General features: G+C 45.4%; 2 protein-coding genes across 2 annotated transcripts; one reads left to right on the top strand and one right to left on the bottom strand.

The window, feature by feature from the left end:
* Positions 1–509: 509 nt before the first annotated feature.
* Positions 510–16,919, top strand: tmeff1b (transmembrane protein with EGF-like and two follistatin-like domains 1b). Its single transcript, XM_051940621.1, is given in 11 exon segments — positions 510–627; positions 4,237–4,287; positions 4,290–4,345; positions 4,431–4,560; positions 5,457–5,483; positions 5,561–5,651; positions 6,601–6,749; positions 8,396–8,443; positions 8,526–8,646; positions 14,854–15,015; positions 15,872–16,919. Coding segments are annotated over 11 exon segments (1,038 nt in total). The 3' UTR covers positions 15,957–16,919.
* LOC127531390 (uncharacterized) lies at positions 8,700–14,847 on the bottom strand. The gene is made up of 14 exons (XM_051940616.1): positions 14,595–14,847; positions 13,901–14,039; positions 13,456–13,650; positions 13,302–13,399; positions 12,985–13,246; positions 12,514–12,679; positions 12,239–12,403; positions 11,775–11,820; positions 11,047–11,074; positions 9,480–9,535; positions 9,221–9,344; positions 9,083–9,165; positions 8,793–8,944; positions 8,700–8,737 (listed from the first exon to the last, which is right to left on the bottom strand). The coding sequence occupies exons 1-13, from the start codon at positions 14,745–14,747 to the stop codon at positions 8,822–8,824; spliced, it is 1,638 nt and encodes a 545-aa protein (XP_051796576.1). The 5' UTR covers positions 14,748–14,847; the 3' UTR covers positions 8,700–8,737; positions 8,793–8,821.
* Positions 16,920–17,458: the final 539 nt, after the last annotated feature.

The raw sequence follows: 17,458 nt of genomic DNA, 5'->3' as shown, positions 1-17,458 counted from the left end.
CTCCCCTCCTCCCTTCCTCCCTGTGGGCGGGGCCTGCGGCGGGTCACGTGCTCCGGGCCTTTGTTGATGTGATTCCTCGTGAACGCGCAGACAGAAACCGTCCCGGTGACTCCAACCGAAACCACCGACCGCATCCGCGCACCTTCCCCGGCGCTCTCTCGCTCCGCTTCGGCCTGGATGCCGCAGAAAGCCCTGACGGAGCTCCAGCTGGATCTGCGCGGCTCTCCCCGGTGGTTTGAGAGCGAGGCGGCGGGCTGGGGGATGGAGGCAGGGTCCGGGCTGTGAGCTGCTGCGGGGGGCGGTGTGGGGGTCGCTGCGCCCCGGGCCTGCTTTGTTCTCCGGGGCTCGTTGTTCCAGCCGACACCGGGGCTCCGGTTCCGGGGGGTTCCGGTTTTCCAGCCGATCTGGTTCTGCGTTGAGGTCCCGGTGCAGAGAGAGTCCTGAAGCGGATCGGTGAGGCTCCTTTTGTCCGCTCCTCCCCCACCTCTCCTCCTCCTCATCCCTCCGCCATGGCTCCGGTCCTCCGGTTCTGCTGCCTGCTGCTCCTGCTGGTCCTGCCCGCCGTCCGGGGCTCCTTTCCCCGCAGCGGGGCGGACTGCGGCCCCGGGAAGACCTCCGACTGTCCAGGTGAGACACCTGACCGCACCTGGGAGGGGGCGGAGGGAGGGCAGGGGTCAGGGCCGTCCGCCGCCTCCTCTGATTGGATGCTGAGCCGCTCGTCACGTGACCGGCTGCCATGGACACGTACTTGTGTCCGCGTTGCCATGACGACCGCAGCAGCCAAAAGCAGAAAAGCCGTGATTTTTCTGGTGGTGACGGAGCGTCGGCGTGGTTGTCATGGCAACGGGAGGCAACAACACCACCTGAGTGACGCAACGAACGTTTGACCTGCAGCAGTGTGACGTCAGGTGGTCCGATAGCAGCCAAGATTCCGATTAAAATCATAAAATGTCACAAAGTAGGGAGGATTAACCTTTAAAACTACGAGTATCTGCACCAAATGTAGTATTTTATGTGCAGTAAACATATAAAACTATAAGTACAAGGACGAAACGTAGTATTTTATGTGTAATTAACCCTAAAAAGTACAAGTACCTAGAAGAAACGTAGTATTTCATATGTAGTAAACATTTAAAACTATAAGTATCTGGACAAAACATAGTAATTTGGAGGCATAAGCCATAAAAACTGAAATTATTTTAGACAGAAAGTAGTATTTTATGTGTAATTAACCTTTATAAGTCCAAGTACCTAGAAGAAAAGCAGTATTTCACGTGTAGCAAACACTAACAGCTATGATTGTCTGGACAGAAAGTAGTATTTTAGGTGGAATGAACCTTAAAAACTTCTAGTATCTGGATGAAAAGTAGTGATTTAAGTGGAGTAAACCCAAAAAACTACAAATATTAGGACAAAAAGTAGAATTTTGGGTGGAATAAACATTAAAAACTGTGAGTACCTGATCAGAAAGTAGTTTTTGGAGAAATAAACCATAAAATCTAAAATGATTTTAGACAGAAAATCGTATTTTAGGTGGAATTAACATTTTAAACTACAAACATTTGGACAGAACGTTGAATTTTGGTGGAGTAAACCATAAGAACTACAAATATTTAGGTGCAATAAACCACAAACACTTTGACAGAAAGTGGTATTTTGGGTGGAATAAACTACAAGTATCTGGATGAAAAGTAGTATTTTAAGTGGAATAAACATTTAAAACTATGAATATCTGGACAACAAGTAGTATTTTGGAGAAATATATTTTAAAACCTACAGTTGTTTTAGACAATGACATTTTTCATGTGAAATGAACCTTAAAAACTACAAATGTCTGGATGGAAGGTAGTATTTTAAGTGGAATAAACCTAAACTAAAAGGATTTTAGACACTGAAATCTCAGATTTTCCAGTTGTACTTTCAGAAATCCTCCAAAGCGAAGGACGGATTGTTGATCTAGTAGATGAATTCCAGAAGGTTCACTGAGTTTCTGGTTGAACAACAGAAGATAAAACAATACAACTAGTCTGCTAATGAATCACTAACTGGTCGTTTCAGCTCTAAAAGGACAGAAATGTGGATTTATTCTGTAGAGTTTGGGGTCAGATCATCAGTCCAGAGGAGGATCTACTCCTAAAGCTGCCGGGTTTAACGATGAAGTTTCCTTCTAGAACTCAGACTAGTTTAGTATCCGGATCACTCCTTCAGCTGTTTGCTTTTGAAATGTCAGAAAATAGTGAAATGTGGATCAGAGATGTTCAGTTTACCGTCAGAGAGGAAGGAAGCAGGAGATCTTCACTTTAAAGAAGCTGAAATACTGGATTATTCTCCACTATCTTCACAAATCTGTGCAGTTTTTTAAAGTTTATTCTCCATAAAATACTTCATTCTGTCTAAAATAATTTTAGTTTAGGAGGTTTGTTTACTCCAAAATTCAGTCTTCTTCCATCTTCTTTAGTTTTCTTCCGTCTTCTTCGGTCATCTTCCGTCTCCTTTTATCTTTTTTGGTCTTCCTCCATCTTCTTCTGTCTTCTTGCGTCTTCTTCCATCTTCAATTGTCTTCTTCAGTCGTCTTCAGGCTCGTTCTTCCGTTAGAGATCAGGAACTGACCTTTCCAGGTCTCCAGTTGGTGGTCCGGTGGCTCAGGGGGTAATTACTTCTGCCCACGGGGCTGGACGGGCTGGACGGCGTGTCGTCTCAGGTTGATGATCTTAAACACTGACGGGTGACACGGCTCCTCGTCGTCTCGGCGATGAGTGGAGGATGATGGGAAACGAGTAGCGACATGATGAGGTCATCAGTGGGTGAGAGGGCGAGCGAGGTAGACCGACACAGAGAGAGAGAGAGAGAGAGGGGATGAAACAACGACCAATCAGAGGGCTAGTTTCTGAGCTCCACATGAGATGATTGTCTGGAAGTTAAAGACAACAGAGAACCAATAATGATGATGATGACAAAGACGATGATGAAGTGGAACTAGTGGGTTCCTGTTGCCATGGCGTCGGACGCTTTGTGGAGCAGAAAGAATCTCATCATGATCCGTTTGGTTCCTCCTGAAGCTTCAGGACGAGGAAACATCATCCAGCCGCTCGGTTTATTCCTCTCTACGTTTAGGAGGAGACACAACCACACCAACACAACAGCTCACTCAGAACGACACAAAGCAGACACACAAAACAACACAAAGGAGGTTAGACTGCCCCAAAGGCAACAACACAATACGAGCAACACACGAACGAGACGCAACATGAGAAACCAACAAAATGAAACACAAAAACACACAAACAAGACACAACAAAAGAGGAGATTAAACTGTCCCAACAAAACAAGCAACACAGAAACCAACATAAAAGAGACACAAAATGAAAAACAAAACAGAAAATTACAACAATGAGACATTAAAGGACACGAACAACGCTGAAATGAAAAAAACGAAATGCAAAGCTACACAAACGACAATAAATGACCAAAAACAGACACAAAACTACAGAAAATGAGATACAAAATGACAACAATGAGACTGAAAAACACACAAATGAGAAACATAAAATGACACAAATGAGGCCGAAATGAACAAAACAAAACACAAATCCACACAAACAAGACAAAAATGACAAAAACAGAGACAAAACTACACAAATGGAACACAAAATGAGAAAACGAGACAAATTACAAAAACAAGACATAGAATGAGAGAAAGGACAGAAAGGAGACCAAATGTGGGACTCAGTTCTGCGTTTGTAGTTTTGTGGCTTGTTTTTCTCATTTTGTGTCTCATTTGTGTTGCTTTGCATCGTTTGTGTTGTTTTGTGTCTCTTTTGTGTGTAGTTTTTGTTTAATTTGTGTCATTTTGTTTGCTTCATCTCTTGTGTCATTTCTGATCTCGTTTTTGTAATTTTCCGTCTTGTTTCTCATTTTGTGTCCTTTTCGGTCTGTTTGTGATATTTTCTGTCTCATTTTGTCGTTTTTGTTGCTTTATTTAATTCTGTCATTTCATGTCTTGTTTGTATTGTTTTTGTATTTCCTTTTTGTAATTTTTGTGTCTCGTTTTCTCATTTTGTGTCTCATTTTTGTAGTCACTGGTCTAGTTTGTGTCATTTATGTTTTGTTTTTGTAATTTTCTTTCTTATTTTCTAGTTCTGTGTCCCATTTGTGTCCTTTTCTGTTATTTAATGTCTCGCTTGTGTAATTTTATGTCCTGACCCGGTTCTGACTCTGGTGTTCTGCCGGTTCCAGACCTGTCAGAGAAGAAGAGCGACCTGAGAGTGTGTGACGCCGGAACGTGTCGATTGGAGGAAACTGTAGAGAGAACGGAGCCGACATCAAGTGTGTGTGTCAGTTCCACGTAAGTAACGCACACACAGATATGATAAATGATATATTATTATTAATAATAATAATAATATTCCATAATGAATAATCTGTTTCAGTGCCATAAGAAGTACGTTCCTGTGTGCGGCTCCAACGGAGACACGTATCAGAACGAGTGTTTCCTGAGGAGGGCGGCCTGCAAGAAGCAGAGAGCCATCACCATCGTATCCGAGGGACCCTGTTACCACGGTAACACTCACACCTATATATGGAGTCACACACCTCTGTGTCATAGTTCCACTAATCAGGAGGTCTAGAAGGAGTCATAGTTCCACTAATCAGGAGGTCTAGAAGGAGTCATAGTTCCACTAATCAGGAGGTCTAGAAGGAGTCATAGTAGCACTAATCAGGAGGTCTAGAAGGAGTCATAGTTCCACTAATCAGGAGGTCTAGAAGGAGTCATAGTTCCACTAATCAGGAGGTCTAGAAGGAGTCATAGTAGCACTAATCAGGAGGTCTAGAAGGAGTCATAGTAGCACTAATCAGGAGGTCTAGAAGGAGTCATAGTTCCACTAATCAGGAGGTCTAGAAGGAGTCATAGTAGCACTAATCAGGAGGTCTAGAAGGAGTCATAGTTCCACTAATCAGGAGGTCTAGAAGGAGTCATAGTTCCACTAATCAGGAGGTCTAGAAGGAGCCATAGTTCCACTAATCAGAGCTCCTAAAATGACTCCACAGACAGTGAACTACTTTCTCCATCCAGCTGTAAAAACAGACATCAGCTGCTTCAGACTTGGTTCAGGGGTTCTCCATGGAAACCAGAGTTAGTGTGAAGCTCAGACAGTGTGAAGGAACCTTCAGAACATCAACCTCTATGGACGGAGGACCAGAACTAAACCTGGCTGCTGCTCAGAACTAAACTTCCAGATGAAAGTTTGCTGAAGAACATGAGAAGAATGTGAGAAGGTGTGAGTAGAGATGAGTGGACTCTGGTTTCCTCCATGAGGAGGATTGAAGGAAGAAGCAAAGAACCTCACTTTAGTTCCACTGAGTTCCTGCTGAATGTAACCTGTAGTTAGTAATCTGAAGCTTTTCATTTTGTGCAGCAGATGTGTTTCTAATGAGAACTTGTGTTTGTCCTTCAGACGGCGGCTCAGGATCTGGAGATGGAGGTAAGATCTTTTTCTGCTCCCTCAGTGATGTGTGGACCGGTGAGGAGGAGCTGCACTGACTTGTTGTCTTGTTTCAGATGACGAAGGCTCCGGTCGTGGAAAAAAGACCTCGAAATGTGGAAACTGCAAGTTTGGAGCCGAGTGTGACGAAGACTCTGAGGACGTTCTGTGAGTTCTGGGTTCATCCAGCGTTTGTTCCTCGGTTTGTTTCCACGACATGTACAGACAGACAGGAAGTCAGCTACGACTTCAACAGCGTAAAACACGAGATACACACAACGTACAGCTCTAGATCCTAGACCACCAGCGTCCTTAGGCCAGGTAGAAAATATGGACCGAAGGTGAATAATTCCCAGAGACACCAGACTGCTGTTGTCCAAAATGACTTCAAATTTGTTCAATACGACTTGAAATTGTCAAAATTACAATTTGTCGAAAGTGACTCAAATTTGTCCAAAATGACTTGATAATGTGCCCAACTGATTTAAAATGTGCCCAAAGGACTCGAAATGTATGTAAACTGGACGGATTCAGATTGAACCTACAGAACACATCACGGATGACAGGATCAAAGGCCGTCAGAAAGCTAAAAACCTCATTCCACTGGTTTTATTCACATTTTCATCCAAAGGAAACTCTCAGTGGAACGATGGAGATGTTTGTGTTATGAAGCCTCTGGAAGCTTCACATCCCTGCTGGGTCTCACTCTTCTTCTATCGTCTTTGGTCTTCTTCCGTCTTCTTCGGTGTTCTTTGGTCTTCTTCCATTTTCTTTGGTCTTCTTCTGTCTTTTTCCATCTTCTGGGATATCTTTACTCAGCTATTGTTTAGTTGTTGCGTTTTTTACCCCCTGGTAGTAGTATTTATAATAGACATCACGTTTTGTCAGTGAAGAACATAAATGACATCAAAGTTAAAATCTAGTTCCAGGTGTGTTATCGGTCTAATCTCTGCCATTACTTCTGTCCAGTACTGAGAAGCACTTTTCCATTTTTACCTGCTGGTTAGTCTTAATGTTCGTCTGTTATTAACTGGAACCTCCATATTGTGTATTCCTGTAAAAAGACACACACTTATTCTGTGTTTGTGACGTTAATTGCGTGTTTTTTTGTGTCCAGCTGCATGTGTAACATCGTGTGTAACGGCCACAATGACAACCCGGTGTGCGGCAGCGACGGCGTCACCTACGACACGCCGTGCCACGTCCGTGAGGCGTCCTGCCTCAAGCAGCTCAAGATCGACATCAAGCACGTGGGCCGTTGCCAAGGTAACGACGATGCACAACTCCCGACAGATAAGCGCTAACGGTGAACCGCTTTTAGCTCCACAAAGAACCTTCTAGCAGGATTTCACTGAAGAAGCAGGTCTTCAGACGGTTCTTTCAAGAACGTCCAAACATGGATCCTCAAATGGAGCTCCACAGAACTTAGAACTGACATTTCAAGACCTTTCCGTGGTGATTTCACTTGTTTTAAAAACATTTTTTGGTGGTTTGCTGTTATTTTTGCCATAAATTAAGATCTTTTAGTGGCAGTTTTTCACCCGTGGTGGTAAAATCACTTCATCAGTGACAGTTTCAGGATGATCTCACTTCTATCGTTGGTGGATTTTGCTCCTTTTCGTTGTGATTTTACACTTTTCTGGGGTGACTTCACATCTTCTTGTGGGTTTTTTTCATCTTTTGAGAGGATGTTTTACCTTTTTGAGGCTCTTTAGCTCATTTTTGTGGTGATTTTGCACCTTTTTGTGCATTTTTTGCTGACGACACCATATTGACCAACCGATCCACCAGAACTCCTGAAGAACTCAGTCGTGGAGGTAAGAGGGAAGGAAAGGAAAAGGAAAAAAAGAATGATAGAGGAAGAGAGAAAGGAAAGAGAGGAGGAGGAGAGACGAAGGAGGCAAAAGAGAGATGATTGAAACAAAAGAACCTGAAAAGGAAGCAGAGGAACGATGGATGAAGGTAGAAAAACAGAACAAGGTTTCAGCTCATCTATATTGAATGATGGCCTGACCCCAATATGAACACACAGTGGACTTCCTGCTGCTGTGAGGACCGACACACACACACACACACACACGTTAACATGGCGACCTCCTGCCCTCCATTTTTTATGATCCTCCGTCATTTCGTTCTCATTCCACTGGTTTTTATTCACATTTTCATCCAAAGGAAACTCTCAGTGGGAACGATGGAGATGTTTGTGTCCTGAAGCCTCTGGAAGCTTCACATCCCTGCTGGGTCTCACTCTTCTTCTATCGTCTTTGGTCTTCTTCCATTTTCATCTGTCGTCTTCAGTCTTCTTTTGTTGTCAGCCGCCTTTTGTCTTTAATTTTTTCTCTCTTCTTCAGTCTTTTTGGTCTTTCTAGGAACTCCTTCAGAGGAGTCATAGAGTCTTGGTGGCCTCCCTCTCTAGTCTCTCAGGTCTTGAGGACGTCCTGCTCTAGTCACATTTATTCATGTTCCATCTTTCTTCCATTTCTTAATGATGGATTTAACTGGACTCCAGGAGATCTTCAGGAACTTTCAATGTTCTTGTATAGTCCTGACTGATGCTCTTCAACAACCTTTTCTCAGAGTTTCTTGGTTCTTCAGTCTTCATGGTGTAGTTCTATCCAGGAGTTCTGATCCACCAGAGACTGGACTTTCCAGATCCTCCAGTCACTGACCTCAGATCATCCATTAACTGCTGACTTCATATCATCACTTCATTTACATTCTGTATCTTTAATAATTAAACATGACTTTATAGAACACTTTATCTGCCTTGTATATTATAATTAGAGCTCTGATTATTTCTACCTGGAGCTGAAACGCTGCAGGAGGCGACATTCTTTAAAGGTTCTACTTCCACCTGAGAGAACAAGAGGAAAGACAGACTGAACAAAGCTTTTCTTCTTCTGTGGTTTCAGATAAGAGCAGGAAGGACGACGGCATGAAAAGCAAACCAGACATCTACGGTGAGATCTCTACCTGCAGGTTCCCGCCCACCTTCTCCAGCAGCCAATCATAACGCTCCGTGTCCCTCCTCTGTCTTTCCAGCTGTGTCCAAGCCTGGTGAGGGGGAGGGGTTTGTGGACAGCCCCGCCCCCTGTCCAGAAGACTACGCCCACTTCTGTGAACACGGTCACTGTGAGATGAGACACAACCTGCCCACCTGCAGGTAACACACCTGAACACACACCTGCAGGTAACACACCTCAACACACGACCTGCAGGTAACACACCTGAACACACACCTGCAGGTAACACACCTGAACACACGACCTGCAGGTAACACACCTGAACACACACCTGCAGGTAACACACCTGAACACACAACCTGCAGGTAACACACCTCAACACACACACCTGCAGGTAACACACCTGAACACACAACCTGTAGGTAACACACCTGAACACACAACCTGCAGGTAACACACCTGAACACACACCTGCAGGTAACACACCTGAACACACACCTGTAGGTAACACACCTGAACACACAACCTGCAGGTAACACACCTGAACACACACCTGCAGGTAACACACCTGAACACACAACCTGCAGGTAACACACCTGAACACACAACCTGCAGGTAACACACCTGAACACACACCTGCAGGTAACACACCTCAACACACACCTGTAGGTAACACACCTGAACACACAACCTGCAGGTAACACACCTGAACACACAACCTGTAGGTAACACACCTGAACACACACCTGCAGGTAACACACCTGAACACACAACCAGTAGGTAGCACACCTGAACACACACCTGTAGGTAACACACCTGAACACACAACCTGCAGGTAACACACCTGAACACACACCTGCAGGTAACACACCTGAACACACACCTGCAGGTAACACACCTGAACACACACCTGCAGGTAACACACCTGAACACACACCTGCAGGTAACACACCTGAACACACACCTGCAGGTAACACACCTGAACACACACCTGCAGGTAACACACCTGAACACACACCTGCAGGTAACACACCTGAACACACAACCTGCAGGTAACACACCTGAACACACAACCTGCAGGTAACACACCTGAACACACACCTGCAAGTAACACACCTGAACACACAACCTGCAGGTAACACACCTGAACACACACCTGCAGGTAACACACCTGAACACACACCTGCAGGTAACACACCTGAACACACACCTGCAGGTAACACACCTGAACACACACCTGCAGGTAACACACCTGAACACACACCTGTAGGTAACACACCTGAACACACAACCTGCAGGTAACACACCTGAACACACAACCTGCAGGTAACACACCTGAACACACAACCTGTAGGTAACACACCTGAACACACAACCTGCAGGTAACACACCTGAACACACACCTGCAGGTAACACACCTGAACACACAACCTGTAGGTAACACACCTGAACACACAACCTGCAGGTAACACACCTGAACACACACCTGCAGGTAACACCTGAACACACACCTGCAGGTAACACACCTGAACACACACCTGCAGGTAACACACCTGAACACACAACCTGTAGGTAACACACCTGAACACACAACCTGCAGGTAACACACCTGAACACACACCTGCAGGTAACACACCTGAACACACACCTGCAGGTAACACACCTCAACACACACCTGTAGGTAACACACCTGAACACACAACCTGCAGGTAACACACCTGAACACACACCTGCAGGTAACACACCTGAACACACAACCAGTAGGTAACACACCTGAACACACACCTGCAGGTAACACACCTCAACACACAACCAGTAGGTAACACACCTGAACACACAACCTGTAGGTAACACACCTGAACACACACCTGCAGGTAACACACCTGAACACACACCTGTAGGTAACACACCTGAACACACACCTGCAGGTAACACACCTGAACACACAACCAGTAGGTAACACACCTGAACACACACCTGCAGGTAACACACCTGAATACACAACCTGTAGGTAACACACCTCAACACACACACCTGCAGGTAACACACCTGAACACACAACCTGTAGGTAACACACCTGAACACACAACCTGCAGGTAACACACCTGAACACACACCTGCAGGTAACACACCTGAACACACACCTGCAGGTAACACACCTCAACACACACCTGTAGGTAACACACCTGAACACACAACCTGCAGGTAACACACCTGAACACACACCTGCAGGTAACACACCTGAACACACAACCAGTAGGTAACACACCTGAACACACACCTGCAGGTAACACACCTCAACACACAACCAGTAGGTAACACACCTGAACACACAACCTGTAGGTAACACACCTGAACACACACCTGCAGGTAACACACCTGAACACACAACCAGTAGGTAACACACCTGAACACACACCTGCAGGTAACACACCTGAACACACAACCTGCAGGTAACACACCTGAACACACAACCTGTAGGTAACACACCTGAACACACACCTGTAGGTAACACACCTGAACACACAACCTGTAGGTAACACACCTGAACACACACCTGCAGGTAACACACCTGAACACACAACCTGCAGGTAACACACCTGAACACACAACCTGTAGGTAACACACCTGAACACACAACCAGTAGGTAACACACCTGAACACACAACCTGTAGGTAACACACCTGAACACACAACCTGCAGGTAACACACCTGAACACACACCTGCAGGTAACACACCTGAACACACAACCAGTAGGTAACACACCTGAACACACAACCAGTAGGTAACACACCTGAACACACAACCAGTAGGTAACACACCTGAACACACAACCTGTAGGTAACACACCTGAACACACAACCAGTAGGTAACACACCTGAACACACACCTGCAGGTAACACACCTGAACACACAACCAGTAGGTAACACACCTGAACACACACCTGCAGGTAACACACCTGAACACACACCTGTAGGTAACACACCTGAACACACAACCTGCAGGTAACACACCTGAACACACACCTGCAGGTAACACACCTGAACACACAACCAGTAGGTAACACACCTGAACACACAACCTGTAGGTAACACACCTGAACACACACCTGCAGGTAACACACCTGAACACACAACCAGTAGGTAACACACCTGAACACACACCTGCAGGTAACACACCTGAACACACACCTGCAGGTAACACACCTGAACACACAACCTGTAGGTAACACACCTGAACACACACCTGTAGGTAACACACCTGAACACACAACCTGTAGGTAACACACCTGAACACACACCTGCAGGTAACACACCTGAACACACAACCTGCAGGTAACACACCTGAACACACAACCTGCAGGTAACACACCTGAACACACAACCAGTAGGTAACACACCTGAACACACAACCTGTAGGTAACACACCTGAACACACAACCTGCAGGTAACACACCTGAACACACACCTGCAGGTAACACACCTGAACACACAACCAGTAGGTAACACACCTGAACACACAACCAGTAGGTAACACACCTGAACACACAACCAGTAGGTAACACACCTGAACACACAACCTGTAGGTAACACACCTGAACACACAACCAGTAGGTAACACACCTGAACACACACCTGCAGGTAACACACCTGAACACACAACCTGTAGGTAACACACCTGAACACACAACCAGTAGGTAACACACCTGAACACACACCTGCAGGTAACACACCTGAATACACAACCTGTAGGTAACACACCTCAACACACACACCTGCAGGTAACACACCTGAACACACAACCTGTAGGTAACACACCTGAACACACAACCTGCAGGTAACACACCTGAACACACACCTGCAGGTAACACACCTGAACACACACCTGCAGGTAACACACCTCAACACACACCTGTAGGTAACACACCTGAACACACAACCTGCAGGTAACACACCTGAACACACACCTGCAGGTAACACACCTGAACACACAACCAGTAGGTAACACACCTGAACACACACCTGCAGGTAACACACCTCAACACACAACCAGTAGGTAACACACCTGAACACACAACCTGTAGGTAACACACCTGAACACACACCTGCAGGTAACACACCTGAACACACAACCAGTAGGTAACACACCTGAACACACACCTGCAGGTAACACACCTGAACACACAACCTGCAGGTAACACACCTGAACACACAACCTGTAGGTAACACACCTGAACACACACCTGTAGGTAACACACCTGAACACACAACCTGTAGGTAACACACCTGAACACACACCTGCAGGTAACACACCTGAACACACAACCTGCAGGTAACACACCTGAACACACAACCTGTAGGTAACACACCTGAACACACAACCAGTAGGTAACACACCTGAACACACAACCTGTAGGTAACACACCTGAACACACAACCTGCAGGTAACACACCTGAACACACACCTGCAGGTAACACACCTGAACACACAACCAGTAGGTAACACACCTGAACACACAACCAGTAGGTAACACACCTGAACACACAACCAGTAGGTAACACACCTGAACACACAACCTGTAGGTAACACACCTGAACACACAACCAGTAGGTAACACACCTGAACACACACCTGCAGGTAACACACCTGAACACACAACCAGTAGGTAACACACCTGAACACACACCTGCAGGTAACACACCTGAACACACAACCTGTAGGTAACACACCTGAACACACAACCTGTAGGGAACACACCTGAACACACACCTGCAGGTAACACACCTGAACACACAACCTGTAGGTAACACACCTGAACACACACCTGCAGGTAACACACCTGAACACACAACCAGTAGGTAACACACCTGAACACACACCTGCAGGTAACACACCTGAACACACAACCAGTAGGTAACACACCTGAACACACAACCAGTAGGTAACACACCTGAACACACAACCAGTAGGTAACACACCTGAACACACAACCAGTAGGTAACACACCTGAACACACAACCTGTAGGTAACACACCTGAACACACAACCAGTAGGTAACACACCTGAACACACAACCAGTAGGTAACACACCTGAACACACAACCAGTAGGTAACACACCTGAACACACACCTGCAGGTAACACACCTGAACACACAACCTGCAGGCAACACACCTGAACACACAACCAGTAGGTAACACACCTCAACACACAACCTGTAGGTAACACACCTGAACACACACCTGCAGGTAACACACCTGAACACACAACCTGCAGGTAACACACCTGAACACACAACCTGTAGGTAACACACCTGAACACACAACCAGTAGGTAACACACCTGAACACACAACCTGTAGGTAACACACCTGAACACACAACCTGCAGGTAACACACCTGAACACACACCTGCAGGTAACACACCTGAACACACAACCAGTAGGTAACACACCTGAACACACAACCAGTAGGTAACACACCTGAACACACAACCTGTAGGTAACACACCTGAACACACAACCAGTAGGTAACACACCTGAACACACACCTGCAGGTAACACACCTGAACACACAACCAGTAGGTAACACACCTGAACACACACCTGCAGGTAACACACCTGAACACACAACCTGTAGGTAACACACCTGAACACACAACCTGTAGGGAACACACCTGAACACACAACCTGTAGGTAACACACCTGAACACACAACCTGTAGGTAACACACCTGAACACACAACCTGTAGGTAACACACCTGAACACACACCTGCAGGTAACACACCTGAACACACAACCTGTAGGTAACACACCTGAACACACACCTGCAGGTAACACACCTGAACACACAACCAGTAGGTAACACACCTGAACACACACCTGCAGGTAACACACCTGAACACACAACCAGTAGGTAACACACCTGAACACACAACCAGTAGGTAACACACCTGAACACACAACCAGTAGGTAACACACCTGAACACACAACCTGTAGGTAACACACCTGAACACACAACCAGTAGGTAACACACCTGAACACACAACCAGTAGGTAACACACCTGAACACACAACCAGTAGGTAACACACCTGAACACACACCTGCAGGTAACACACCTGAACACACAACCTGCAGGCAACACACCTGAACACACAACCAGTAGGTAACACACCTGAACACACAACCAGTAGGTAACACACCTGAACACACACCTGCAGGTAACACACCTGAACACACACATATATGTATACATATACAGGTACACCCCCTGTCAAAAGTTTGAGGATGCTTTCTCATTCATTTGAATGAGAAAACTAAAACTTTTGACAGGGGGTGTACGTGTCTATGTTGTGTGTCTGTGTTTGTATCTTACTGCCGTCGTATCTCTACTGTTGTGTGTCAGTTGTGAGTCTGCGTACGGCGGGCCCCAGTGCGACCAGCTGCTGGACTTCAACGTGCTCTACGTTGTACCCAGTGGTCAGAAGCTGCACTACGTCCTCATCGCCGCCATCATCGGCGCCGTGCAGATCGCCGTCATTGTGGCCGTGGTCATGTGCTTCACCAGGTAGCCCCGCCCACACCGCGTCAGTCCATGACATCACACACACACCTGGACCTGAGGACGCACATTTCACACAGCTTCAGTCACCAGCCAATGTGTGTGTTGTTGCGTCTTCCTGCGACAAAAACAAGACACAAAACAACAATGAGACACAAAACAACAATAAGACACAAAATGAGAAAAATGAGACAGAAAACAACAAAAATGAGACAAAATGACAAAAATGAGACTAAAAATGAAAAAAAAGACACAAAACGACAAAAATGAGACACAGAACGACAAAAATGAGACACAAAATGACAAAAATGAGTCAAAATGACAAGAATGAGACAAAACAACAAAAATTAGATTAAAAACGACAAAAATGACACAAAACAATAAAAATGAGACACAAAATGACTGAGACACAAAACGACAAGAATGAGAAAACGACAAAAATGAGACTAAAAACGACAAAAATGAGACACAAAACAATAAAAATGAGACACAAAATGACAAAAATGAGACTAAAAACGACAAGAATGAGACACAAAACAACAAAAATGAGACACAAAATGACAAAAATGAGACTAAAAATGACAAGAATGAGACACAAAACAACAAAAATGAGACACAAAATGACAAAGAGATGACAACATGAAGCAGAGAGCATTGGGGCTCCATGACAAAGACTTGTGTTCTCGTTAATGACCTCCAACCAGAGCTCCTGAGGTCTGATCTCTGATGATCTGATTGGTCTCCACTCGTCTCCACACTGATCTAAACTACCTTTCAAAATAAAAGCCCCTCAGGCAGTGACAGCGTTGACCTGAGGAAGTGGAATGCTGAATAAGTGTGACTTGTCCTCGTTTGTCCTCAGGAGGTGCAACAAGACGAAGCGAGGACGCCGTCAGAAGCAGCATCTGGGACACTTTCCGTCCGGGACGTCCTCCAGGATGATGTAGTTCTCACAGATCCAGCCGGTCCTCTTTTCCTACCACAGACTGCGTTTTTTATATCTCCACTTTTTGGTGCCTCTTTTGTTTTCGCCCGTTTTTTCTTAGAAATGATTTGTGAATTTCTGAAGGGGCCTTATTTTTCAGATTCACCTTCTGTCTGCTTTGTGTTCTCGGACCGTGACCCACCGGAAACACGGCGTCTTTCTGTCCTCACCCTGTGGGACGCAAACCGTCCATCTCCAACGTAAAGGCTGTGAGATGTCCAGGAGATTTCTTCTTCTGGTTCGACCTCAGATCTCTGCGGAGCATCGAGCTGTCTGACCTCAGTGGAGCTTTTTGTCCACTTCCTGTTCTGCTCTCTTCACGTTTCTTCACCAGAATGAAGCTTTTCTGGTGTTAAATCTGGACGTTTCCACAGACAGATTGATCTTCACACATTAAACACGTCCAGAGATCAGTCAGAGCAGCAGGGTGGATCTCTGAGTCTGAAGAACATCTGAGGAACCATCAGAGATAAGAACCTCAAAGATCCTCATGGTGTCGCTGATCCAGGATCTGTGGTGTTGGACAGCAGACCGATGATGTCGGATTCTGGATTTGTTGGTTCCTCAGATGTTCTTCAGACTCCGGTTAGAGATCAAACCCACTGGAAGGATGGATGGTGTTTTTAGGGACCAAACTGCCGGCTCCTAGGGGGCGCTCTGCTGCACCGGGGACCACGGCGCCCCCTCCAGGAGCTCCGGCGTCGCTGCGTCTCACGGGGTTCCTGACCAACCAAAATGCTGTTTTTTCTACTGTACAGACGTTGTGGGGTTTGTTCTGTTTGTTTGTGCTCCGAGCAGCTGCCGGTAATTTAAACGTGTTTGTGAGTAGCGACGGTACGACGGTCCGCCAGAAGAGTAGATGTCTGCATGAAGCCGTGACGTGATGTTTACTGTAGCTAGAATTAAAGGTCCTGTTGGAACCCGAGTCCTGGTGTCCTTCTGTTCCGTCTCCACCTCCGTTTATAGAAGACGTCCATCCGTCTGTCCTCCTTCAGCCTGTTGGGAACGTTTGGGTCGGGTCCTCATTTACAGACACCAAAAAATATTTCCTTCTCTGAAAAAAAACAATTTAAAAATTCATCAAAAAAATCCACCAACTTTCTGAAAATTTGCAAAAAACTTCAGGAAAAAATTCAAGTAATTCCTTAAAAGTTTCCCTTCAAAGTTTTATTTTAAAAAGCCCACAAATTTGGCAACAAAATTCCAAAAAATCCTAAAAATATCTTAAGTGATTCATATTTATCAGTAAAACTTCTATTTTCTTTAAAACATTCACATAAAAATCAACCAAAATCCAGAGAAATTTGCTGGATTTAATTTCATAACTACATGGTTTGTATCTTCTAATTATCTAATTAAATATTTTTATGCTTGAAATGATTTAGTTATATTTAATGTTTTTATTTTAAAAAGTTGAGTTGTATTAAATGTTTTTTCTTTGATTTAATTCCTTTTTTTAATGCA

Source organism: Acanthochromis polyacanthus, chromosome 20 (genome assembly GCF_021347895.1).
Source record: "Acanthochromis polyacanthus isolate Apoly-LR-REF ecotype Palm Island chromosome 20, KAUST_Apoly_ChrSc, whole genome shotgun sequence".
Taxonomy (NCBI): Eukaryota; Metazoa; Chordata; class Actinopteri; family Pomacentridae; genus Acanthochromis; species Acanthochromis polyacanthus.
Note: the sequence above shows the minus strand (reverse complement) of the source record. Positions and strands in the feature narration are given on the sequence as shown.

What these genes read in the sequence shown, in the direction of transcription:
- LOC127531390 (XM_051940616.1), bottom strand. Translation starts at nt 14,747, where the DNA reads ATGAGAAAGCATCCTCAAACTTTTGACAGGGGGTGTACCTGTATATGT. An exon ending in CCTACTGGTTGTGTGTTCAG is followed by an intron (nt 14,040 to 14,594) that starts GTGTGTTGCCTG and finishes GTGTGTGTTCAG; the next exon opens with GTGTGTTACCTACTGGTTGT. An exon ending in CCTACAGGTTGTGTGTTCAG is followed by an intron (nt 9,536 to 11,046) that starts GTGTGTTACCTG and finishes GTGTGTGTTCAG; the next exon opens with GTGTGTTACCTGCAGGTTGT.